General features: G+C 40.1%; 1 protein-coding gene across 4 annotated transcripts in view; it reads right to left on the bottom strand.

Moving 5' to 3' along the window:
- Unc-13-4a (BAI1 associated protein 3) overlaps window positions 1-19,094 on the bottom strand; it is a 139,364-nt gene that overhangs the window by 6,469 nt on the left and 113,801 nt on the right. For 2 of the 4 annotated variants that reach the window (XM_076810922.1, XM_076810912.1), the window contains exons 8-22: window positions 16,446-16,592; window positions 16,243-16,287; window positions 15,571-15,727; window positions 14,938-15,141; window positions 14,237-14,395; window positions 13,947-14,116; window positions 11,961-12,068; window positions 11,660-11,809; window positions 11,157-11,208; window positions 10,309-10,350; window positions 5,444-5,589; window positions 3,929-4,145; window positions 3,763-3,837; window positions 2,679-2,792; window positions 1,190-1,405 (exon numbers count right to left, since the gene is read on the bottom strand). In XM_076810922.1, coding sequence (XP_076667037.1) covers window positions 1,190-1,405; window positions 2,679-2,792; window positions 3,763-3,837; window positions 3,929-4,145; window positions 5,444-5,589; window positions 10,309-10,350; window positions 11,157-11,208; window positions 11,660-11,809; window positions 11,961-12,068; window positions 13,947-14,116; window positions 14,237-14,395; window positions 14,938-15,141; window positions 15,571-15,727; window positions 16,243-16,287; window positions 16,446-16,592 — 2,002 coding nt within the window. The remainder of the gene's footprint in view (window positions 1-1,189; window positions 1,406-2,678; window positions 2,793-3,762; window positions 3,838-3,928; window positions 4,146-5,443; window positions 5,590-10,308; window positions 10,351-11,156; window positions 11,209-11,659; window positions 11,810-11,960; window positions 12,069-13,946; window positions 14,117-14,236; window positions 14,396-14,937; window positions 15,142-15,570; window positions 15,728-16,242; window positions 16,288-16,445; window positions 16,593-19,094) is intronic. The other 2 variants (XM_076810929.1, XM_076810939.1) reach the window with 2 other exon arrangements.

Here is a 19,094-nt window from a genome sequence, read left to right on the forward strand (position 1 = left end):
GTGTATAAATTAAGCTGTATTCTGTTGAAAAAGAAATTTGATATCTCAAGAAATGGTGCGATTGCAGCCCCTTCTGCCAAGGCCTCTTCATAGTTACAGCATTTGCGGTAGCGAAAATAAATTTTGCACGAATATTTATAAAACTATAATCTAGTAATTGTCGAGACGAGTTTTTGATTAGTGTCCTGTTTTGTTTTATTTTTTTTTAACAAAGGAAGATGGGGACCTTAGGTCGAAAATCACATGCTTGACTTTGAGTACCTGCCATTTTTAAAAATATATATTTTTCACACTCGGCGACCGAAAATACTAAATTATAGTCTGAAGAATATTCCTGCAAAATTTTATTCAGATCGGTCCAAATGCTGTAACTATGAAGCTGTTATTGTACCATTTCTTAAGTCCCATCCGCTGTTAAGGGTTCTAGGCAGTCGTTGCTGTCTAAAATGAAGCATTTCTGTTTCAATTAATTACAAAGAAACAAATTGAAATTGAGACTTGTTCTTTGGCACGAAGTTTATTAACATCATAAGCTTTAAAAAACTTGCTTGTTTAGTAAAAAATATTATATATAACGCTACAGATAAATCATTAAAGAGGCTTTTTAAAAAAACTTTCTTTTCCTTTGCCACTTCAAAATAAATTCGAGCATTTTCACGAAATGCGTAGTTTCGGACAAGACCTAAATTAAAGTTAATGAAAACTCTTATTCTCTGTGAAAAGAAACTAAAACCCCCGTTGAGACCCCATTGATGAGGTTTTACCATCCCCTAAGCCCCCACAGATAATATCTTAGTATCTTTTCATAAAAATTAAGAGTTTTAATTAACTTTAATTTAGGTCTGGTCCGAAACTACACATTTTGTGAAGATGCTCGAATTTGTTTTGAATCGATTGGAACCTCCTCCATTTTTCAGTTATCACTGCAAAAGAAAAGAAATTTTTCTCAAAAGGCCTCTTTAATGATCCATCTGTAGCGTCATATATAATGCATATTTTTTTACTAAACAAACACGTTTTATAAAGCTTATGATGTTAATAAATTGCATGCCACAGAACAAGTCTTAGTTTCAATTGGTTACTTTGTAATTAATTGAAACTAGTACCCTTAAAGAACTCACGTTTAACCCACCTCCCACCTTCCGGCCACGTTAATTCATCTCTTTGCATTTTCGTTGAGGGTGCTCACCTTCGTGCCGATCCTTGAGACGATCTGATTTATGAAGAGCAACATTTGCCCCGGTGTCTGTTCCAGTGGTGACGTCAAAGCGTGCCTCCACTGCACCCGAGCGGAATCGCCCGCCTGACACTCCAGAGCAGTCAGAACCTTCTCGACGTGGAGCTCCTCGCCTAAATCCAGAAGCCATCTTCGAACGTACTCGAGGCCATTGATGGCCACGCACATCTGCAGAACGGAATTACGATATCATCCGACGGAACGAGACGACGCAGCTTCACGTGCATTCCAAGTGTTCATAAAAAAACAACTCCTTCGCGATCGTTACGATATCATCCCGTTCGCTGGGTTTCAGTGATCGTCGATATTTTTCTAGAAAAAAAAGAAACTAAGGTATTCGACGAGATCCTTCAAACAGGTCACTTCCCTTAGAAATATCTTGCTTCGAAAATCGAGGGGTAGTCGCATCATAGATATTAAGGGGCTACGCCACCCCGAGACGCTCGAAACTAGACGAATTTATTTTACAGATGCTATGAGTTTGAAAATTATTTATTTACTTCTTATATGTAGAGCATGTATTAGTGCACATATTTTATAAAAATATTAATAAATGGCCGAGTTATTTATTGCCCCGCGAAGCTCCTCTGCGTGAGCGGTGTATCAAATTATAACGCCCAGGTTCATCTGACCTGAGAAACACCATGATTCTAGTGTTCATTAATAATATATCTATAATGTAGCGCACGGTTTTGAGAAGAAACAATTTATTGTACAAATGAGAGCAAGGTGAATATTCGCTATTCATTTTTTACCCGACACGGCAAACTTACAACATTTATTATATACAAATGGGTTATCGCATAAAAAAAATGATATGCTACATTTTACGTAATACCATTAAGAATGTATATACCAAGTTTGAAGTAAATCGGACAAATAGTTTTGGAGATATTTGATGCACCGCTCACGCGGAGGAGCCTCGCGGGGCGACAAATAACTCGGCCATTTTTTAATATTTTTGTACAGTATTTATACGATATATGCACTAATGCATACTCTACACATAAGAAGCAAAGAAATAATTCTCAACCTCATAGTATCTGCAAAATAAATTCATCTAGTTTCGTGCGTCTCAGGGTGGCGTAACCCCTTAATACTTAACAACCTTGCTCCTTCAGTTTAGAAAGATGCACAGGTAGTTGAGGTATGTTTGACGGGGATAGACGGGTCGAAGGTAAGAGAATTGGTTTCATTATTTTTGTATGCGCACCACTGGAGTCTAAAGCCTTCCCTGGTGCCGTTTCACGACCGCGGAAACGCAGATCATTCGTTTGCGTCATTCCAATCTTAGGCTCATCTACGCTCTACGTTTTGCCAGGCACAGTGCAAGTGTACTCGAGGAAGAACGTCACCCGTTCCCGTTGCAAAGTGTTCTCGACGCACCTACAGCTATTTCGCGAAGCAGTGTCGTGTCATACTAATGCGAAGCGGTCTCTACCTGAGCGATTACCTCGTCTGTAGTCTTGTAGGGAGTCGACTCCTCGTAATAACCGCTGTCGGCCAACTTCTGGTGAGTGAGCTCCGCGTAGTACGCCGCTGAACTGCATATCGCCTGTGGTATAAGTAAACAGCTCGGAGAAATTGCGAACGCTACATTAGAAATGAGTCTGGGGGGCACGTCCAGGGAAAGAACATCAGTCGACAGATAGCACTGAGAACGTTCGGGAAGTTATGCGGGGTAACTTGAGTTACTACATCTTTCACTTTTCATCAGGTCAAGAAATACCGCATCTTTGGCAATTTATTTCTAAGTAACAAAAACACTTTTGTGGATTAAAATCTTTGAATAAAGACAGAGACATCTTTGAATGATATATACAATTTTTTTTTTTAATTTTTCTTTAAAGACAAATATGGCAGTCGAGAGCTTGCCATGTCGTATACAGTTGGACGGTGTACGTTATTTCTGATTAACAGCAGAATGTTAAATAAAACTAAGTTGTCTATCGGCCGATGTTGAATTTTTTCGACATTTTAATTTTTACCTAATTTACGCGTAAATAAATAAAGGTGCATTTTCTTACACACGAAGCTAAGCTTTTTGCTAGAAAGTGTACTATTTCGTTGTTTTTCAAAAAATCGAAAAGATTGACAGGCAACTTAGTTTCATTCAATATTCCTATGTTAATATTCTGTTTCAGAAGACTTTTCATAAAAAATAACGTACACCGTCCAACCTCAGACGTGGTATACTCTCGACTGCCATATTTGCTTTTAAAGGAAACATGAAAAAAAAACTGTGTATATTATTCGAAGCTGTCTCTATCCTTGTCGAAAAATTTTAATAGACAACAGTGTTTTTGTTCCGTAGAAATAAATTCCCAGAGATGCGGTATTTCTTGACCTGGCCAAGGTGGTTTAATCTCTTAATATTCACGAGAATTCATTTCTCAATGATTTTGAAGATGTACGAGAATTTTTGTCAATATTACAGTCGGACAAATTTAGAAACCTGCGTTTATCGAGCTGATGTAATATTAAATAATTATGCAATGGGGAGAAAGTGTTTATCGATCACTCACGTCGACAACTTTCAGGACCAAGTTGTAAGATCCGGGCAGGTCCGGCCACGTCAACTTTTTCCAAAACTCTTTGATCTGCGAACATTTATTACAGCCCCCCCCCAATACGTGATATATTCGTGGACTATATTGTGCGAACTTACAGTGCCCCTTTTGCGCGACGTACCTGATAGAAGCACGCGGTAACATCTATGGCAGACGTGCAGTGCTTCACTATGTATTCACCGGTGCAGATACGATCGAGCTCGGCCGATTTCCTTACACGCTGGATCGCTTTCAATTTAGCCAGATCCAGCCATTTGTCGACAGCTGGTCTGAACCACTCGTAATACTTGCAAATTGCCAAAGTTTTATGGTCGGACTGCGGCAGGTTCTCCTTCATGCTGAAAGTAATGCTTTCACCTCAGTCGTGATTACTTTCGACAAGGGGAACAAGTGAACGTAAGGAAGTGAAATTGAAAGGGAAAGTAAAATGAGAAAAATTGTAGTGATTTTTATCGGAATGCTGAAGGGATGCTCAGAGTTGAAGATATAATAGCGTGTTTAATTCGCAATCTCTTGGAGCCATAAAATATTTAACTTCTCAAGTCATTTTACGAGATACATATTGAATTCTTCAGATCCCCCGAGGTACCTACTTATTTCCTCGGTTATATTGAAACATGAATACTGTGGAATCTAGAATGTTTCGCGATGCCTGAAGAATGGCAACCAGAATGCCTCGGCGTAGCATTCCCACCGGTAATAAATGCCGGCGCAACGCCTGTCGATACTCTTCCCAATCTACACCGCGCGACGTTAAGATCATCTTACAGGCGTTCCTTGTCGCGGCCGTGAGAATACCAAATGCAATAAGAACTCGAAGTATCAGAAGCCAGTGTAAGTTAGTCTATGGTATTTAATATAGGATAAATAATGCAGTAATTAATGTAAGATAAATTAATATAATAATGAGTTAGAGCGTTAATGGTACTAGGCAGTCGTTTTAGTCGAAATTGAAGCCAAACCTTGTTCTTTAACACAAAGTTTATTAAAATAAAAAGAACACGTTGGTTTAGTCAAATATATGTATTGTTTTGAATTGTTTTGCAGTGATAACTGAAAAACGGAGGTTCCGATTGATTCAAATCAAATCCGAGCATGTTAACAAAATATGTAGTTTCGGCCTGAACCTAAACTGAAGTTAATAAAAACTCTTATTCTTTATGAAAAAAAATTAGCTGTCTTTAAAAATCACCATTTCGAAGCTACCATTTTCATTTTTACCATTTCGAAGCTACCATTTCAATTTTACCAGGGTTATTCTGAAGAAAAAATTACGAGCAGGTCGCTGACTTGCGTTTGGTTTCGTAAAAATCGCTGCAAAACAAAAGAATTTTTTTTTTAATAAGCTTCTTTAATGGTCCACCTGTAGCGTCATCTATGTATACTTAATGCAATATTTTGGGCGAAACAAAGATGTATGTTGAAAATTAATAATGTGAATAAACATTGTGCCAAAGAACAAGCCTCAACTTCAAATTATTTCTTTGTAATTGATTGAAAAACAAATGCTCCATTTTCGACAAAAACGACTGCCTAGTACCCTTGAGAGAAATGACTACTATGGGAAAAGTTATTTATCAAAGACCCTCTCCTTACAATACTCTATGCGAAGAGTGATAATTTAAGTGATATGTACGTTATAAAATCCTGCAAAGCGAGGTACAACTCGAACATCGGCGTCCCTATTTCCGCCCCCGGTGGCAGCACGTACTCTTCATCCGCGTTCTGGCCAGGAAGCTGGAGACAGGCGATGGTGACCCTTGCTCCCAGCTCGTTTTGCATCTATGGAACGTATTTCTCGCGATTAGATCCAAGGAAGAAATTCTCCATCGAATCATTCTACCAATGCTCCATCATTTACATTACCGCCACTTTCTCACTTCCCGCAAGTTTTTTTACTACGCCAATTCTGAGTGTCGACACCCCCGCAGGTGCTACAAATATCGATACCGTGTAGTTTCTCAATTTGTACCAAGGGTCTGTAGAATTAAAGTTTCAGATGGAAGTGAAACTTTATCGATATTATTACGGAGCGTTTTGAAATAATTGCCAACGCCCTGTGCATTTCTCCGTTCAAATCTTGGTTCTTTGAATGTACGAACGTTGGCCATTTCCTGACGAATAAAATGGCCCCGCTTAATCAACTTCATATGAAAAACTAGTGGTTAAAAGCCGGAAGGGAAACTTTCTCTTTTAAGCTATGAAGTTTAAACGCGCCAACTGTTTCCTCACCGCGTGAGGTGCACAAGTAGAATCGCTCTGTCACTGGTCAGACACGCAGGACTAGCTGTGTACGCTTGTTACACTTGAAATTCGGTTACAAATCTACTACCAGTAAATAAAGTACTCTAATCCTAACACTAATAAAGCACATTGGTACATTCACACCCTTTTTCTTAACCAGCTTCGTCTCTCGCAGAGTTGGGTATTAACTGATTAAACAATTACTTATATAACGGATCAAATAAAACTTACTTTAGCCTCAGATTATTTAACGATTAAAGTTAATTTCTTTAATTTCGAGTAACGAATAAACGTTAAAAATGTTTGCGTCGAATAAAGTTAACGCGTGTTTTTAAATAAAGTTAACACATCTTGAAATATGTATCGTAAATAATTACTAAATTTATATTTAGATAAAACTTTCGCCCATTTCTGGTCTCTGGCAATCGAACCCAAGATAATTTGTGACTCACAAAAGTGTCTCGTGGGAAGAGCCCCACCAAAGCTCCAACCTTAAAGAGAAACAAATTCCTCGGCAAGGCAAACGCGAGTTCGCGACGAAACTTCGTGTGCGCGTCTCGCGGATGATGGAAGAACGTTGGGAGCAGGTGCACGGGGCCAGGAAACTTGTCGAATCGGGGGCTTCGTCGCGCATCGGCCGAGAAAATTACCAGGTCGGAAAGGTAAAGCGTTGAACGAGGAATACACTGGACGGCTGGCAACTTTCGAAACTCGGCTCGTTTCCGCGGTAACTCGTTTACGAAGCGATACTCTAGCGTCCTGCCGCGTCGTTGCCGACGGGTGTGCGAGGAAATATGTTGCTTTTACTCGCAGCGATCGGGCGAGATTAAGGCTACCAAGTGGACGGGGGTCGCGAGGGTCAGGGCCTCCGCGATTGTTTCGAGGGTGGCTCGGGGGGCTGGTCGAGAAACTTGCGCGAAAGTGGTGGACTACAGCCTATAGAGAAAAAGTTAATTGGAGGTCGAGGGGAACAGTTTCACCTGCTAACTGGGCAACACTGGTCGACTCGTCCTTTGAAAACCGGCATTCAAAAGTATCTGGAAAGAGGGGTTGGCTTGCGCGGTGTTTGAAGTACATGGAATGGCGAAGCGTTCTTAAGGGGTCATTCCGGTTAGCGCGCCGATAAATTCAGCGATTTTATTGCGACGAAAATAATTATAGTAAATGGAAGAAAACTTGTTTATATTATTAAACTACATTTTTGCGGTAAGTAAAAAATGTAAAAGTAATAAAATTATTTCTTCTAAAATGCTTTTGAAAGCGGTCTTGATGATATGTGTGTTTAAAAAATTATGCCTCGCTCGTGAAGGCGATTTCAGCTGTTAGACTTACCCGAACACAAAAATACAAACAGATTCTTGATCAGTATGACTGTCGCTATCCCTCGGATTATAATTAGTGATTTATCTTCGAAACTACCAAACGGCGGGCCAAATTGAAAGAAAAATGTTTCTCGGCTTTTTTTTGCTATTTTCGATTTTAAAAGTAGGCTAGACTCAATGAAATTAATTGGTCGCAGCCCCCAGAATAAGCAGTAAAATTTATAAAGCAATCGGTTCGATAGATTTTGAGATTTTATTTCCACGATGTAAGAAATGACGTTTTGAGAAAAACCCGTTCAAAATTTTCATCTATAGAGCCCGAGCCTCTGCGCTCCCTACAAAATGCCTCCGTAGAAGCTAAAATAATCTGAATTTTCCCACGAAAATTTAACAGTACATTCTCGGGGATATGTACTTTCGAAAAATGTTTTAAAAAAAATCGATTCTTTCAACCCGTCTAACCGGAGTGACCACTTAAATGACACTTCTTGAGACTCGGGGGCTGTTTTTGGTTTATAAGTGATCCAGTTAACAGGTTGTGCGGGAAGTACACTGCCGGAAGTGCGAGAAATCTACTCGGGGTGCTTGATATCCACTGACGGCTTCGCTTCATATTCTCAGGAACAAGGAAACCGAATTTCTCCTTTTGTCTTTACGCTTTTCTGTGGATTCTAATTAAAATAATTGATATTTTACATAGAATAAGCTTTGTTAAGGATTCAGAGTCCCTGGGATATTTAATTAATAATACCTAAATAGTAGTATTTAACTCTTCTTATGAACAAGAACCCTGAAACAAGAAGTGAAATCTTCTTGGAAATCCGATTCACGTTGCTTCCCCTTACTCGAATTTTAAAAACTAAAATCGGGTAGCTAATCTCGCCAGGGTCGAAGAGATCAAGCACGACGAGATTGCTTAGAATTCCTGTGTCTCAAGGTGGCCCGACAATTTTTAAGAAACGATGCACAGCAAACAGCGACTGATGCGTTACTTTGCTGAACTGCCGAGCGCATGCATGGGTTTCGATGTACACATATTCGGTGCAGCATTCGCCAAATTACGTGGAAGATCCATGCAGTGTGTGTGTGTGTGTGTGTGTGATATGTCGCGGGATACACGTCGCCCTATGAGAAACGTGCACCAGCTGGAAATAAGGGGCTGTCAATAAATGGCAACGTCATGCTCCCGCCTGGCCCTTAACGTGTCCAGCGTCCCGTGAAAGATTCGGTGAAGAATTACGTGTTTCGCGTCAGCACGTTTACGTGGGAAGTAGGATCGATTCTGGGGGACATCTTCATTCGAAAGCCACGGATCAAGTTTCCTTTGGGATATTTTAGAGAATCACAGCGCGACGCTGTACAAATGGGGACGAGCTGGAACTATAAATACACAAGTTTTACTTTTACTTCTATTCTGCGAAATTGGGACACCCTTATAGCGAAGAGTTTGGGTGCGCACGTTATAAGAAAGAAATTCGCGAATGTCGTTATGGGATGAAAGAGGGTAAAGCAGGAAGATTAGTAGAAAATCTATTAGAAATTGACCTGTTAGTGTTCATTCTTCTTCTCATAATACTACCTCAAATTCGTCGAATTAAACATCCAACTTAAGGGGTAATGGGTGTCTGATTTTGAGAATTTTTTAAGCGAGTATATAGTGAATGGAATACAAAATCTGTTTGAAGGCCTTTTGTAAATACCTTCAAGTATGATCACAATTTTTTGTTTCACTTTTTTAATACAAAATGACGGTGCCACAGCTCAACGAACAAAGCTTTTTCTAAAAAAAAGTGTTTCGCGACAGGAAAGATTTCTCCTTCAATTTTTTGTCTACAACAAAATATAAAAAATTGTTGAGTTCTATATAAAATCATCTCGGAAAGTACACGAGGAAATTAAAAAATACTGTTCTTTGTTAGAATAGTACGCGGTTGAACCAAACGTCTCAACAATTTCGAGGTTGTGACAGTTCCGTGTTTTGTTCAATCGCGCGCCATTCTTACAAAAATCAGTATTTTTTAATTTCTTCATGCACTTCCCGAGATAATCTTATACAGGACTCAACAATTTTCGGTTTTTTGTTCTAGGTAAAAAATTGAGGGAGAAATCTTTCCGGCCGCGGAACACTGTTTTATTTCAGAAAAAGCTGCTTTTGCTGAGCTGTGGCTTTTGTATTAAAAAAAAAATTAATTGTGATCATACTTCAAGGTATGCACAATAAAGGCCTTTAAACAAATTTTGTATTCCATTCACTGTACTCGCATAAAAAAATTCTTAAAATCAGGCTGCCTTTCCTGGCTCTACAGTGGCATTACCCCTTAAAGCAAAGTCTTCATCCATTAAATAATCTTTCAGCGTGTTCCTTTCACTTCATGCAACGAAATTGACACAGCGAGGATATGCAAATGCCTACTTACACTGTTGCCCAATCTCTAATGAATGTAATCGTAAAAAGCTACACGACAATCCCCTAAAAATCAAGCATTACCGACACACAAAGCTAAAACATTCTACCATGTGGAAGCAGTTGTGTGCTGTCGAGATAAAGTTTCGCCTGTTTCGTTGAGATTACCCCTCAAACCTCTACAATGTCAGAAACTTCTAAACTTCAGTAATCCAAAGCTCTAGAGGAGCTGATAGTGTGGAACACTTTCAAGAAGCTACCAGCTAAAGTAATCGCCCTCCGTTTTATTCGCGTACCCATGGAGAATGCAACTCCGAATCTGATCTTCAATTATGTTAGCCGTTCTCACCGATACCCCTCGGTTCTGGTTCCTCGGAATTCTTTATCCACCCCTTCGAGCGTACGCAAATAAAAGCAGGGCGTCTCGATGCGAAAAATTCAATTATCACATATACATGGAGATCGAAGAAGAAAGATAGAGAGAAAAAGGGGATGGGGTCTTAACATTTCGTGGTGCTGCTGAAAAAGTACCTCGGAAGTGTTCTCCATGTGTGTCGCCACGTGTTCCGCCAGCTATGGACAAACATCTCGTGTACAGTAAGATCGCGATGACCTGACGGACATTAGAAACACGTCGTCCAATCTTCATTCGGAACCTGGCCTTCAGGTCACTGCGATTTGTTTATTTATAGGGTGTCCCCGCTGCCAATCGTTCGATTAACATTCCACATGCCGGTATACATACGCGCGTTTAATTGCAGTCACTGATATCCTTGAAACATTCAGCTTAATGGCACGTCCTCTGTATTTTATTAGAAGCCCTTAAGCAACGACTTTTATTTCAAATTAATATTTCTCTTCGAAATTTATGTTCACTTGGAACACCCTATATATAAAGAGTATCATGTTCTGTAGTCATTTCGGTGCAAGGACGTCGACCGAATTCGCAAATGATGAGAGGAGTTAATTATTAGAGTATGCGGCGGGATAATTGATTGTAATTTTGCTATGTCGTTATCAGATCTGATTTTCATGGATTTGCTAATTTATCTTCTATGAATTCCAACGACGAATGAGTTGTTTGTTTGTCAGAGATCGGAAGGATCGTAGAATTTTTGTTTTAACGAATTTGCTCTTCGGATTTGTCAGAGTGGAACGTTTCGAAAAAAAAAAACACGATCGACGTCTTCCATAAAGCATACAAGCCAAACATAGCACATACAGCTTCGCGAAACAGTGAATAAAATATATAGTCATGTGTTATATGAGATTGTGTGCTTTGATTCTGCATCATCGCGAACTGTCAAGTGAATATTTTATATCTCCCGTTTATCCTTCGCTCGTCTGAAGGGATTACTTTTACCACTCGGTTTGCTTACCAGCTTGTCCAATTGTTTATACACCGCTGAGAAATACGGCACGCCGTTCGTGCTGGAACACAACATTTCATCTATCGTTTGTAAACAGACGCAACATGTTCTTTTTTTTGGAGGGGGTCGTGCAAAAGCAAACAGCACTCGCGCAAATAGAGTAGACCATTTTTTCAAATATACAACCGTTAGTTTCAACCGTAAATAATTGCTTCACTTTTGGAAGAGGAATTAATAGAGTTCTTCAATAAAAACTATAAAAAAAGAAGAACCATTCGTTTTTTTCGCACTTGTCGAAAAAGAATTTCTGCTCTAACTTCTCATTTCCATTTTTCGTTTCAAGAGTTATATGATTTAAGAAAAGAGAACATATAGGAATTCTTGAATACACATCTGCGGATTTAGTGCTCCACATTTTAACGGCTAAGTAACGAAATGAAATTGTGGAAAGTCTATTATCACGTGCTATTATACGCTTAGAACTGCAGCTTTTCAAGCTTAAAGGCACCTACTTTTCAAACAGACTGTTATAATACGTCAGCCCCTGCTCCAAGTCTACCAGTAATGCAGTTACCAAGTTTGTAAAGTCCTGCAGTACTTTATCTGCATCCTGATCGGGCTCCTTATCGTAACACATTGTATGCTGCCTCGTGTCTTCGTACCTACGGGGAACAGGAATATTTGATTAAAAGATTAGATCTCCCTCTATCATCTTTGATAGAGATTTGACAACGAACAACCCTCCGTCTCTCGTACTTTTCAGACGAGAAGGCGAGAATGAAAAGAAGATGGTGAACTGAATGTCGCACTAACCAATCAAGTGTTCCCTTTCTTAAGGCAGTTATAATTTCCCCTCGAATTTCCTTGTTGAAAGGACAACACGTACGGAAGGCTCTCATGTTCGACAGAAGTCCCAAACATCTGCAAAAGACAGCCAAAAAAATACACATGCAAAATTCATTTCAGATTGACCTAATGTAATTGCAAATTAAAATCTCCTGCATGTGTATTTCATAAGTTGCATAACTCTAAGTAACAACACCACGAAACACAACTCTCGCTTCTTAAAATTTGTATTCAGAGAATGTGCCGCGAAGCCAGTGTTAATGAGAATCGTTTAGACATCTTTGACAACATACCGTCAGTTTTAAAGCATTCTTTAAGGGGGAGAACACTAAGAAATCAGAAAAATCGATTGTTTTGTTTTTTCATTTTCTGAAAGATACGCGTTTCAAGAATGCTCTCTCCGAATTTTATGAAGGAATTCGTAAAATTGACAGAGATATAGTATTTTCCGTAAAGGGGACGTAGGCTTCTAGTTCCTAAATATTTTTGTGTCTTTGAATTTAGATTAACCGTATGGATAAAGCATTGTCAACGCCAGAGGAACGATTTTGCCGCAGCGCACATTTTGACGAACACTATACCGGGAACGGATTCATGAATTTGCCTGAAAAAAATTCTTTTTACCTTTCAGTATGTACATATTAAATACACTAAGCAATGCATTGATTTACTTGCATCGTTTGTTTGAAAAAATTCCTGGAAATACCCTTACTTATCAGACAGTTACAGTGCTCCCACTTAAATCTGCAATGCGTAGTGTTTCAGCGACTGGGCGTGTTCTTTTATTTCGAGTGCTTATATTGGTCTTTATTTTACTACCTATACGCTATTGCAAACCAGAGAGTGTATCAACCAATTAATAAATGGATCGTTTAAGGGGTCTCCCTACTTTGACGGCCTGAAAAGGAGCGCGATATTTGGGATTTTTTTTAAGAGAAACCCCCAAATTATATTAATTGAAAACTTTATGCCTATATTTGTACATATTTAGGCAACATTTAAAAAAAATGTAATTAAAATAGACGGTACCTAAAACTTTAAACGTGTTTTTCTCAAAACGATGTTTTTCAAATTGGTTAGCATGATGTCTCAAAAACCAATCACCGGATTTACTTCAAACTTGGTATATATCTTCAATAGATGTCCTATTCCCGTTGTTATTAAAACTAAGTCGGTTTTTGCAAAATTAGACTTTTGCGACTTAAGGAAACAGCGAATTTTTTTGCAGAAATCGATGTCTGTTTTAGACATTGATATATTTTTTTTACTTTTCAGTATTTCTTATTTAATATAGTTCAGGCGATAGCCTCATTCGTACACATTATAAAATTTTTTAAATTTTCTGTTTCAGACAACTACAACGGCTGATTTTAAACTAAACATGCGCATATGATTTTGGTAAGGTGCTCTATTTGAAGCGCTATAACTCCGGGTATAACCACTATTTTTGCATACAATTTTTTTTTTCCCAATCTCTAAAGATTGACAAATAAAACCACAAAGCTGGAAGCAAACATATTTAATGGTTTTGTTTTAAAAAATTCCCAAAATTCGCATCATTTTTCGTCCATCAAGGTAGGGAGACCCCATAATAGAAAACATGCTACTTGCGATCCACACAATTATTCTACCTCCACGACACATTAAGAGGATTAAAATGTTTCCTCTGAAGTATGGCCGACAGAGAATACCTATCTTTATACTAAATGAACTAAACTGGGACAATTTAATTCTTAAACCCACTGCTGTATAATTCGTAATGAGAAAATCAATTGAACTTCTAGAATCAGCCATCCAAATATATCACACGAATCCACCTGAAATTTTTTCCAAACCACTGTCTCGAATAAGCTCCAATGCAATTTCTAGTGTGACGTAATTTTTCTTGCCCGGTCAACTAAGTTCCCGGACGATTCTCGATGAGAAATCTAAGAAATATGAGAAAATACGCACCGAAGGTAGTAATCGAGCTTCGTGATCGACGGCCGATGCAACGGGGAGAAGAGCACTCGGTGTTGTCGGACTCTCTTCAACGTGACTTCAAGGAACTCGTTGAAGGAGTCGGCGAGACATTGCTCCTCGTCTCGGGACAGCGTGTCCGTGTGCCATAAATTGTCCAGCTCCTGCAAAGCCAGCCACGATCGAAACGCCTCAAGAAAATTGCGCGATACCGACGCGTAGGGTGTGGAAAGGGACGAGGGGTATGCGCTCTTTCGATGGCTAGTGAAATATTCGTTAAAAACCTGAAGTAGACGATGAAGGATCCTCGGATCGCAGGTTGGCTGCCGGGCCGTTGCCACCCATTTCACTAATGCTTGCTGCAGCTGCGTGACATCACCTTGGACGGCGTGCTGATGAAGAATGGTTAGTGCCGTTTGTGGCAACTCGCCCGTGAAATCTTCCTAAACAGAGTAAAATGAACCAGGCACGTCAGACGGAAATTAAATACGTGTGAAATTTCCCTTCTGATTAATACATTTTTGTCTCTTGCGATGTGTTTGTCCTTTTCTCAAAAAAATTTAGATTGTACCGCGTTTATAAGAGTTTAATAGAATTTCTAGTTTGGATGCGATTGAAGTGGGGTTTCCTTGCCGTAGGTATTCTTATACTTTCGAAACAAGTGGTTCGTTATCAGAGTTGGGCGTTCACTAAATAAAAAATTATTTAAATAAGGATCAAATGAAAGTTACTTTAACTTTAGATTATTCCACGAATAAAGTTAATTTTTTTATTCGATGAGAATTTATTCGACGAACAAATCGATTTTTTTTATCTTCGTCGAGAGTTTTAACTTCAGCGTCGAATAAATTCGTTAACTTTTATTCGTTATTCGAAATTTTATTTAAATAAAAATTTTGCCCATCTCTGTTCGTTGTGCTCGAGTGAGGGTTGATACGATTCACTGAGGAATGAAAATTTGTTGTTTGCCAGGAGCAACACATACCCCTTGTTTATTCATCTCATGGTTCAGAAAGACCGTGTAAAGCCTCTCCTGTTGCCTCAGTTCCCCCCAGTTGTCCTCCTCGGACGTCCCCCTGTCTGCCCTCGTCGATAGCCACAGCTTTAATCTAATTCTACCCTGAATAGTGCTTCGTTGCGTTCTGGCCTCTAGTTTGTACCATCGAAGCAGCCCGGTGCTCGGAATGTCCTGGTAACAAACGACCGATTCTTTGCTCCATGATGCTCCAGATAGCAAAATGTCAGTTCGGAATTATTGATTCCGAACTGACATGTTTAATAATAACATCTCATTGGGTCATTGAAATAATCTGTCTCCAAGTTTGATGATTAAAAACAAACCACTTATTAAATGAAAATTATTCATGAAGCTCTAAACCCAAGGAATTTTCAAAGAATAATCCCTGAAGTGACTGACTTCAGTAAATTAAAATAATTATTATGAGAAACATTTACAGTAAGATTTCCTCGATGTTGTTAAATACGGTCCACAATTAATGATGATGAAGCGTTAAAAAAGAAAAAGTGATAGGTATGAGGAAAATGATTTGTTCTGGTTACAATTTAAATAGACTTGCGGGGAAGGAAACAAGCAAACGAAACGTAAGAAATCGTGTACCTGAAGAGGGATATTCACGCAGCCCAGAAAGTCATCCTGACCGCCGGATCTCGCGCTCTGCGCGATCTGCTTGAAGAATCGTCCTAGACCCTTCACGCCGCGCACCTCGTTCAGCTTGCTAACTGCGTCGAGTACCGAGGATTCGTCGTCGTGGTCCCTGAAACTATGTCTGTCAGAGCAACGCAAACATGTTCCGAGTGGAAAATACACGTACATACATTGAAAGCAGAATTAAAGCTTTCAAGCAGAAGCATTGCAGATTCGAGCTATCATAGGCATATACGAAGCAGCCAGAAGCTACGAATGCCCATGGCGCGAGCAAATAAGTGCGTAGCTAAGGGGGAAGTGGTGCTGCACAATAGAAAAGAAACGAGTAATAGAAAAGTGACCATAGCTGCAAAGTGTATCGGTCAACGACAGAGGCGACATATTCTCCTCGCAAATTACCTATTTTACACATTATCCATTCTGCATCAATGATCATCTAGCTATACAATTTACACTATCTCAATCCAGAAAATAAATATCGATTCGATCTCCGAATCCTCCCCTATAAAGTCTCGATAATACACAAAGCACAATTGACGACCGCCCTCTCAAACGATTACTTATTTCCTGGATTCACCAAGTAGCTCGCCCCCAATGCGAAATATTCTCAACTGCACGACTCACCATATATCCAGGTGCAGGATGTCCGCGTTGATGTCGTCGATGTCACTGCAAAGGAGAAGACGGAATCGTTAGCTGTCGCCGCCTATCCGTTTTAATTCCACGTAAAGCGTGACGCATAATGAGTTTCCGATTGCACATCGATTAGAAGGCAGACAAGCCCCATCCCCCCCTTGGAGCAGTTGGAACACTTTGGTGGTGCTTACAAACGAAACTTCTCGTTCCATCGTGGGCTCAGGGTGTGCGGCTTCACCGTGGTCGCGCGTATAAACTTCGCTGGAACCGCGCCGCTTAAGGACTCTCGGTGCTCGCGTCTGCTCGTGTGATCCTTGCGCTTGAACGACAACCTGAAACTGATTTCGAACGGGTCCAATAACTTCTCCCTGTCATTTATCGTTGTGCCCTCTTCCTTCGAAACGTGAGAGACTCAAATTCAACGGTACTTTCAACAACCTCCGGGGAAACACTTTAGCTGAATCTTTATACGAGCATCGTTGCAGTGTATTACTGTCTGAGAACAATGAGCAAGCGTTTTCAATTCTCAGTTAACAGATTCTGTACTCGCAGTGGCTAATTTTAATAATAACATGGCGAAGGATATTGTAGGAATTGGTTTTGTAGTTTCTGTGAGTTCGGGAGCCGCGGAAAAAGGGCCTCGGGTCGATGGGACTCGAACCCACGGTCTTTGGGTGCTCTGAGTACTGGTCAGTCGCCTAACCAACTCCGCTAAAGTCGACCCTCCGAGATCTCTTACTTCGGACTCTCTCTTATGAGACTTGCCGATCCCACAATATTTTCAAGTATCCGCATACAGTCTACCTACTGGAAAAATTTCGGAATATAAACTACTTTATCAAAAAAAATTACAGGTGCGCTCTCCACGGATATCCGAATTAACTATCTCCACATGACGAATCCGCCTCTGGTCACTCCATATTCACCAAACAACGGTTCCAACTCCACCGAATACTAAATCCAATTTATCATCGCACGGAACATTTATCAACCCCTCTAACCCGCTACAATTTCACCCGTCACTCGATCCAACTTATCAGAGACACCCTGGGAGACCTGTGTACCGCGAGCCGAATTATTAATCATGATCTACTCCTAATGCGACGCCGTCTCCATGGGAATCGTTCTCACAGGGTCTCCAGGTGCTTGAGGGCCAGCTTCTCCACGTTCGGCATGGTTGTCTCGCTGCAATCGGGGTGGAACGACGATAACGTGGCGCTGTCAGATGGCACCCGGTCAAACGCGAAACGCCTGGCGGTTTCGTTTGGCGCGTCGTCGCGGCGCGACTGAGTTAACCGCTGCGGCCAGCTTCGATGCCTACGAAAAGACAATGGCCGCGAGATAGAACCGCGGGACGCGCGGTTCTGAATGCACCACGGCCTTATTCTGCCTGGGACCGTTGCAAACGGAACTGGCCGCATCCGGCAAGCGCTCATTGTTATCGCGGCGCATTGTGAAAGTGTCAGTGGAGTAGGCATCTGGAGAACGGGCCACCCCCCTGTTCCGCGCGGCGTGCAGTTCCTTCGGGTGATCGATCAAGCACCTCGTAATGGGATTAATCGATCACGCATCGTGCCTTTCCTTCGGTGATAATTACCGCGGCTGGAGGTAACTTGCTCGAATTCAGGCGGTTAAACGAACTTACAGGTGGGACACTGATGGATTCCTTCGTACCGAGAATTGTTTCGGTGTGAATATGGGATTAATTGGGGGACGAACGCTGTTCCCAGCCCTAATGGAGTGTAATTCGTTTAAGATGTTCGTGAAGATGGTATACTCCGATAGCTTGACGGTAACTTTATCATTTCGGCTACAGAGTGGAGCTGTTAGGGGTTGGTGAACGTGTAATTGTCGCGATGTCAGTGATTTATGGTCCAGACAGCAATTCTTTTTAGACAGCAATGAAAGTTTGGCTAGTTAGAATTTAATGCTGGAATTTGTTATTAGTCTTTTGGCCACGCTGATCTCGTTTTCTATTGTAATCTGGAGTTCGTAATAGTCTTTCTGTATACCTGACTCTTATTTGTTATATTAAGAGGACTCTCCGGTCAAAACACTCGAAAAACAGGTGAATTTTATGAATTTTTTACAAGATGTTATAACATATCGTAAAAAATGTTTTTGGCTATTATTAATACACTCGTTACGGTCTAAACCAAATTTTGTTTCACGTATTTGGTCTTGATGCATTTTGTAGGTGGCGCTTAGTGCAGCGCTGCCAAAAGAGATGCCTAAACGGTAACCATGAAATTCACTCACTAGATCGTCTACAATGAAAAATCGAGAAAATTTCGTAAAATGTATATCGATGGCTATCGCATTATCCTTTGTCGCTGTAAAAAAAACACCAAAACTACGATGATTGCTGCACAGTTGAAAGAAATAGTGCAAAAACAGGTAATTTTACGCATAAATGTGCAGATAAAAAAGAATCCCGTGTTTCAAAAAAATATGTTACAGGTTCATGCGACAGCGAGTCCAATTGCGAATCAAATGCGTCAAGGTTTTTTTTAATCGGTTCCTTAGATCTTCTGCAATCGCGGTTACCGTTTAGCCATCTCCTTTTGGCAACGCTGCATTTAACAATAAGCGCTACCTGGAAAATGCATCAAGACCAAAAACATGAAACAAAATTTTTTTGTACCATAACGGATGTATTAATAAAAAACAAAAACATTTTTTAGGATATGTTATAACCTCTTCCTATAAAAAATTCATAAAAATCACCTATTTTTCTACCGTTCTGACCGGAGTGTCCCGTGGTGTGAGTTAACATCCTGAAAAGTATATTTACGTGAATGGTTTATGACTTAATATTTCTTATGTATAGATACTTTATT

This window comes from Andrena cerasifolii, chromosome 1 (assembly GCF_050908995.1).
Source record: "Andrena cerasifolii isolate SP2316 chromosome 1, iyAndCera1_principal, whole genome shotgun sequence".
Lineage (NCBI taxonomy): Eukaryota > Metazoa > Arthropoda > Insecta > Hymenoptera > Andrenidae > Andrena > Andrena cerasifolii.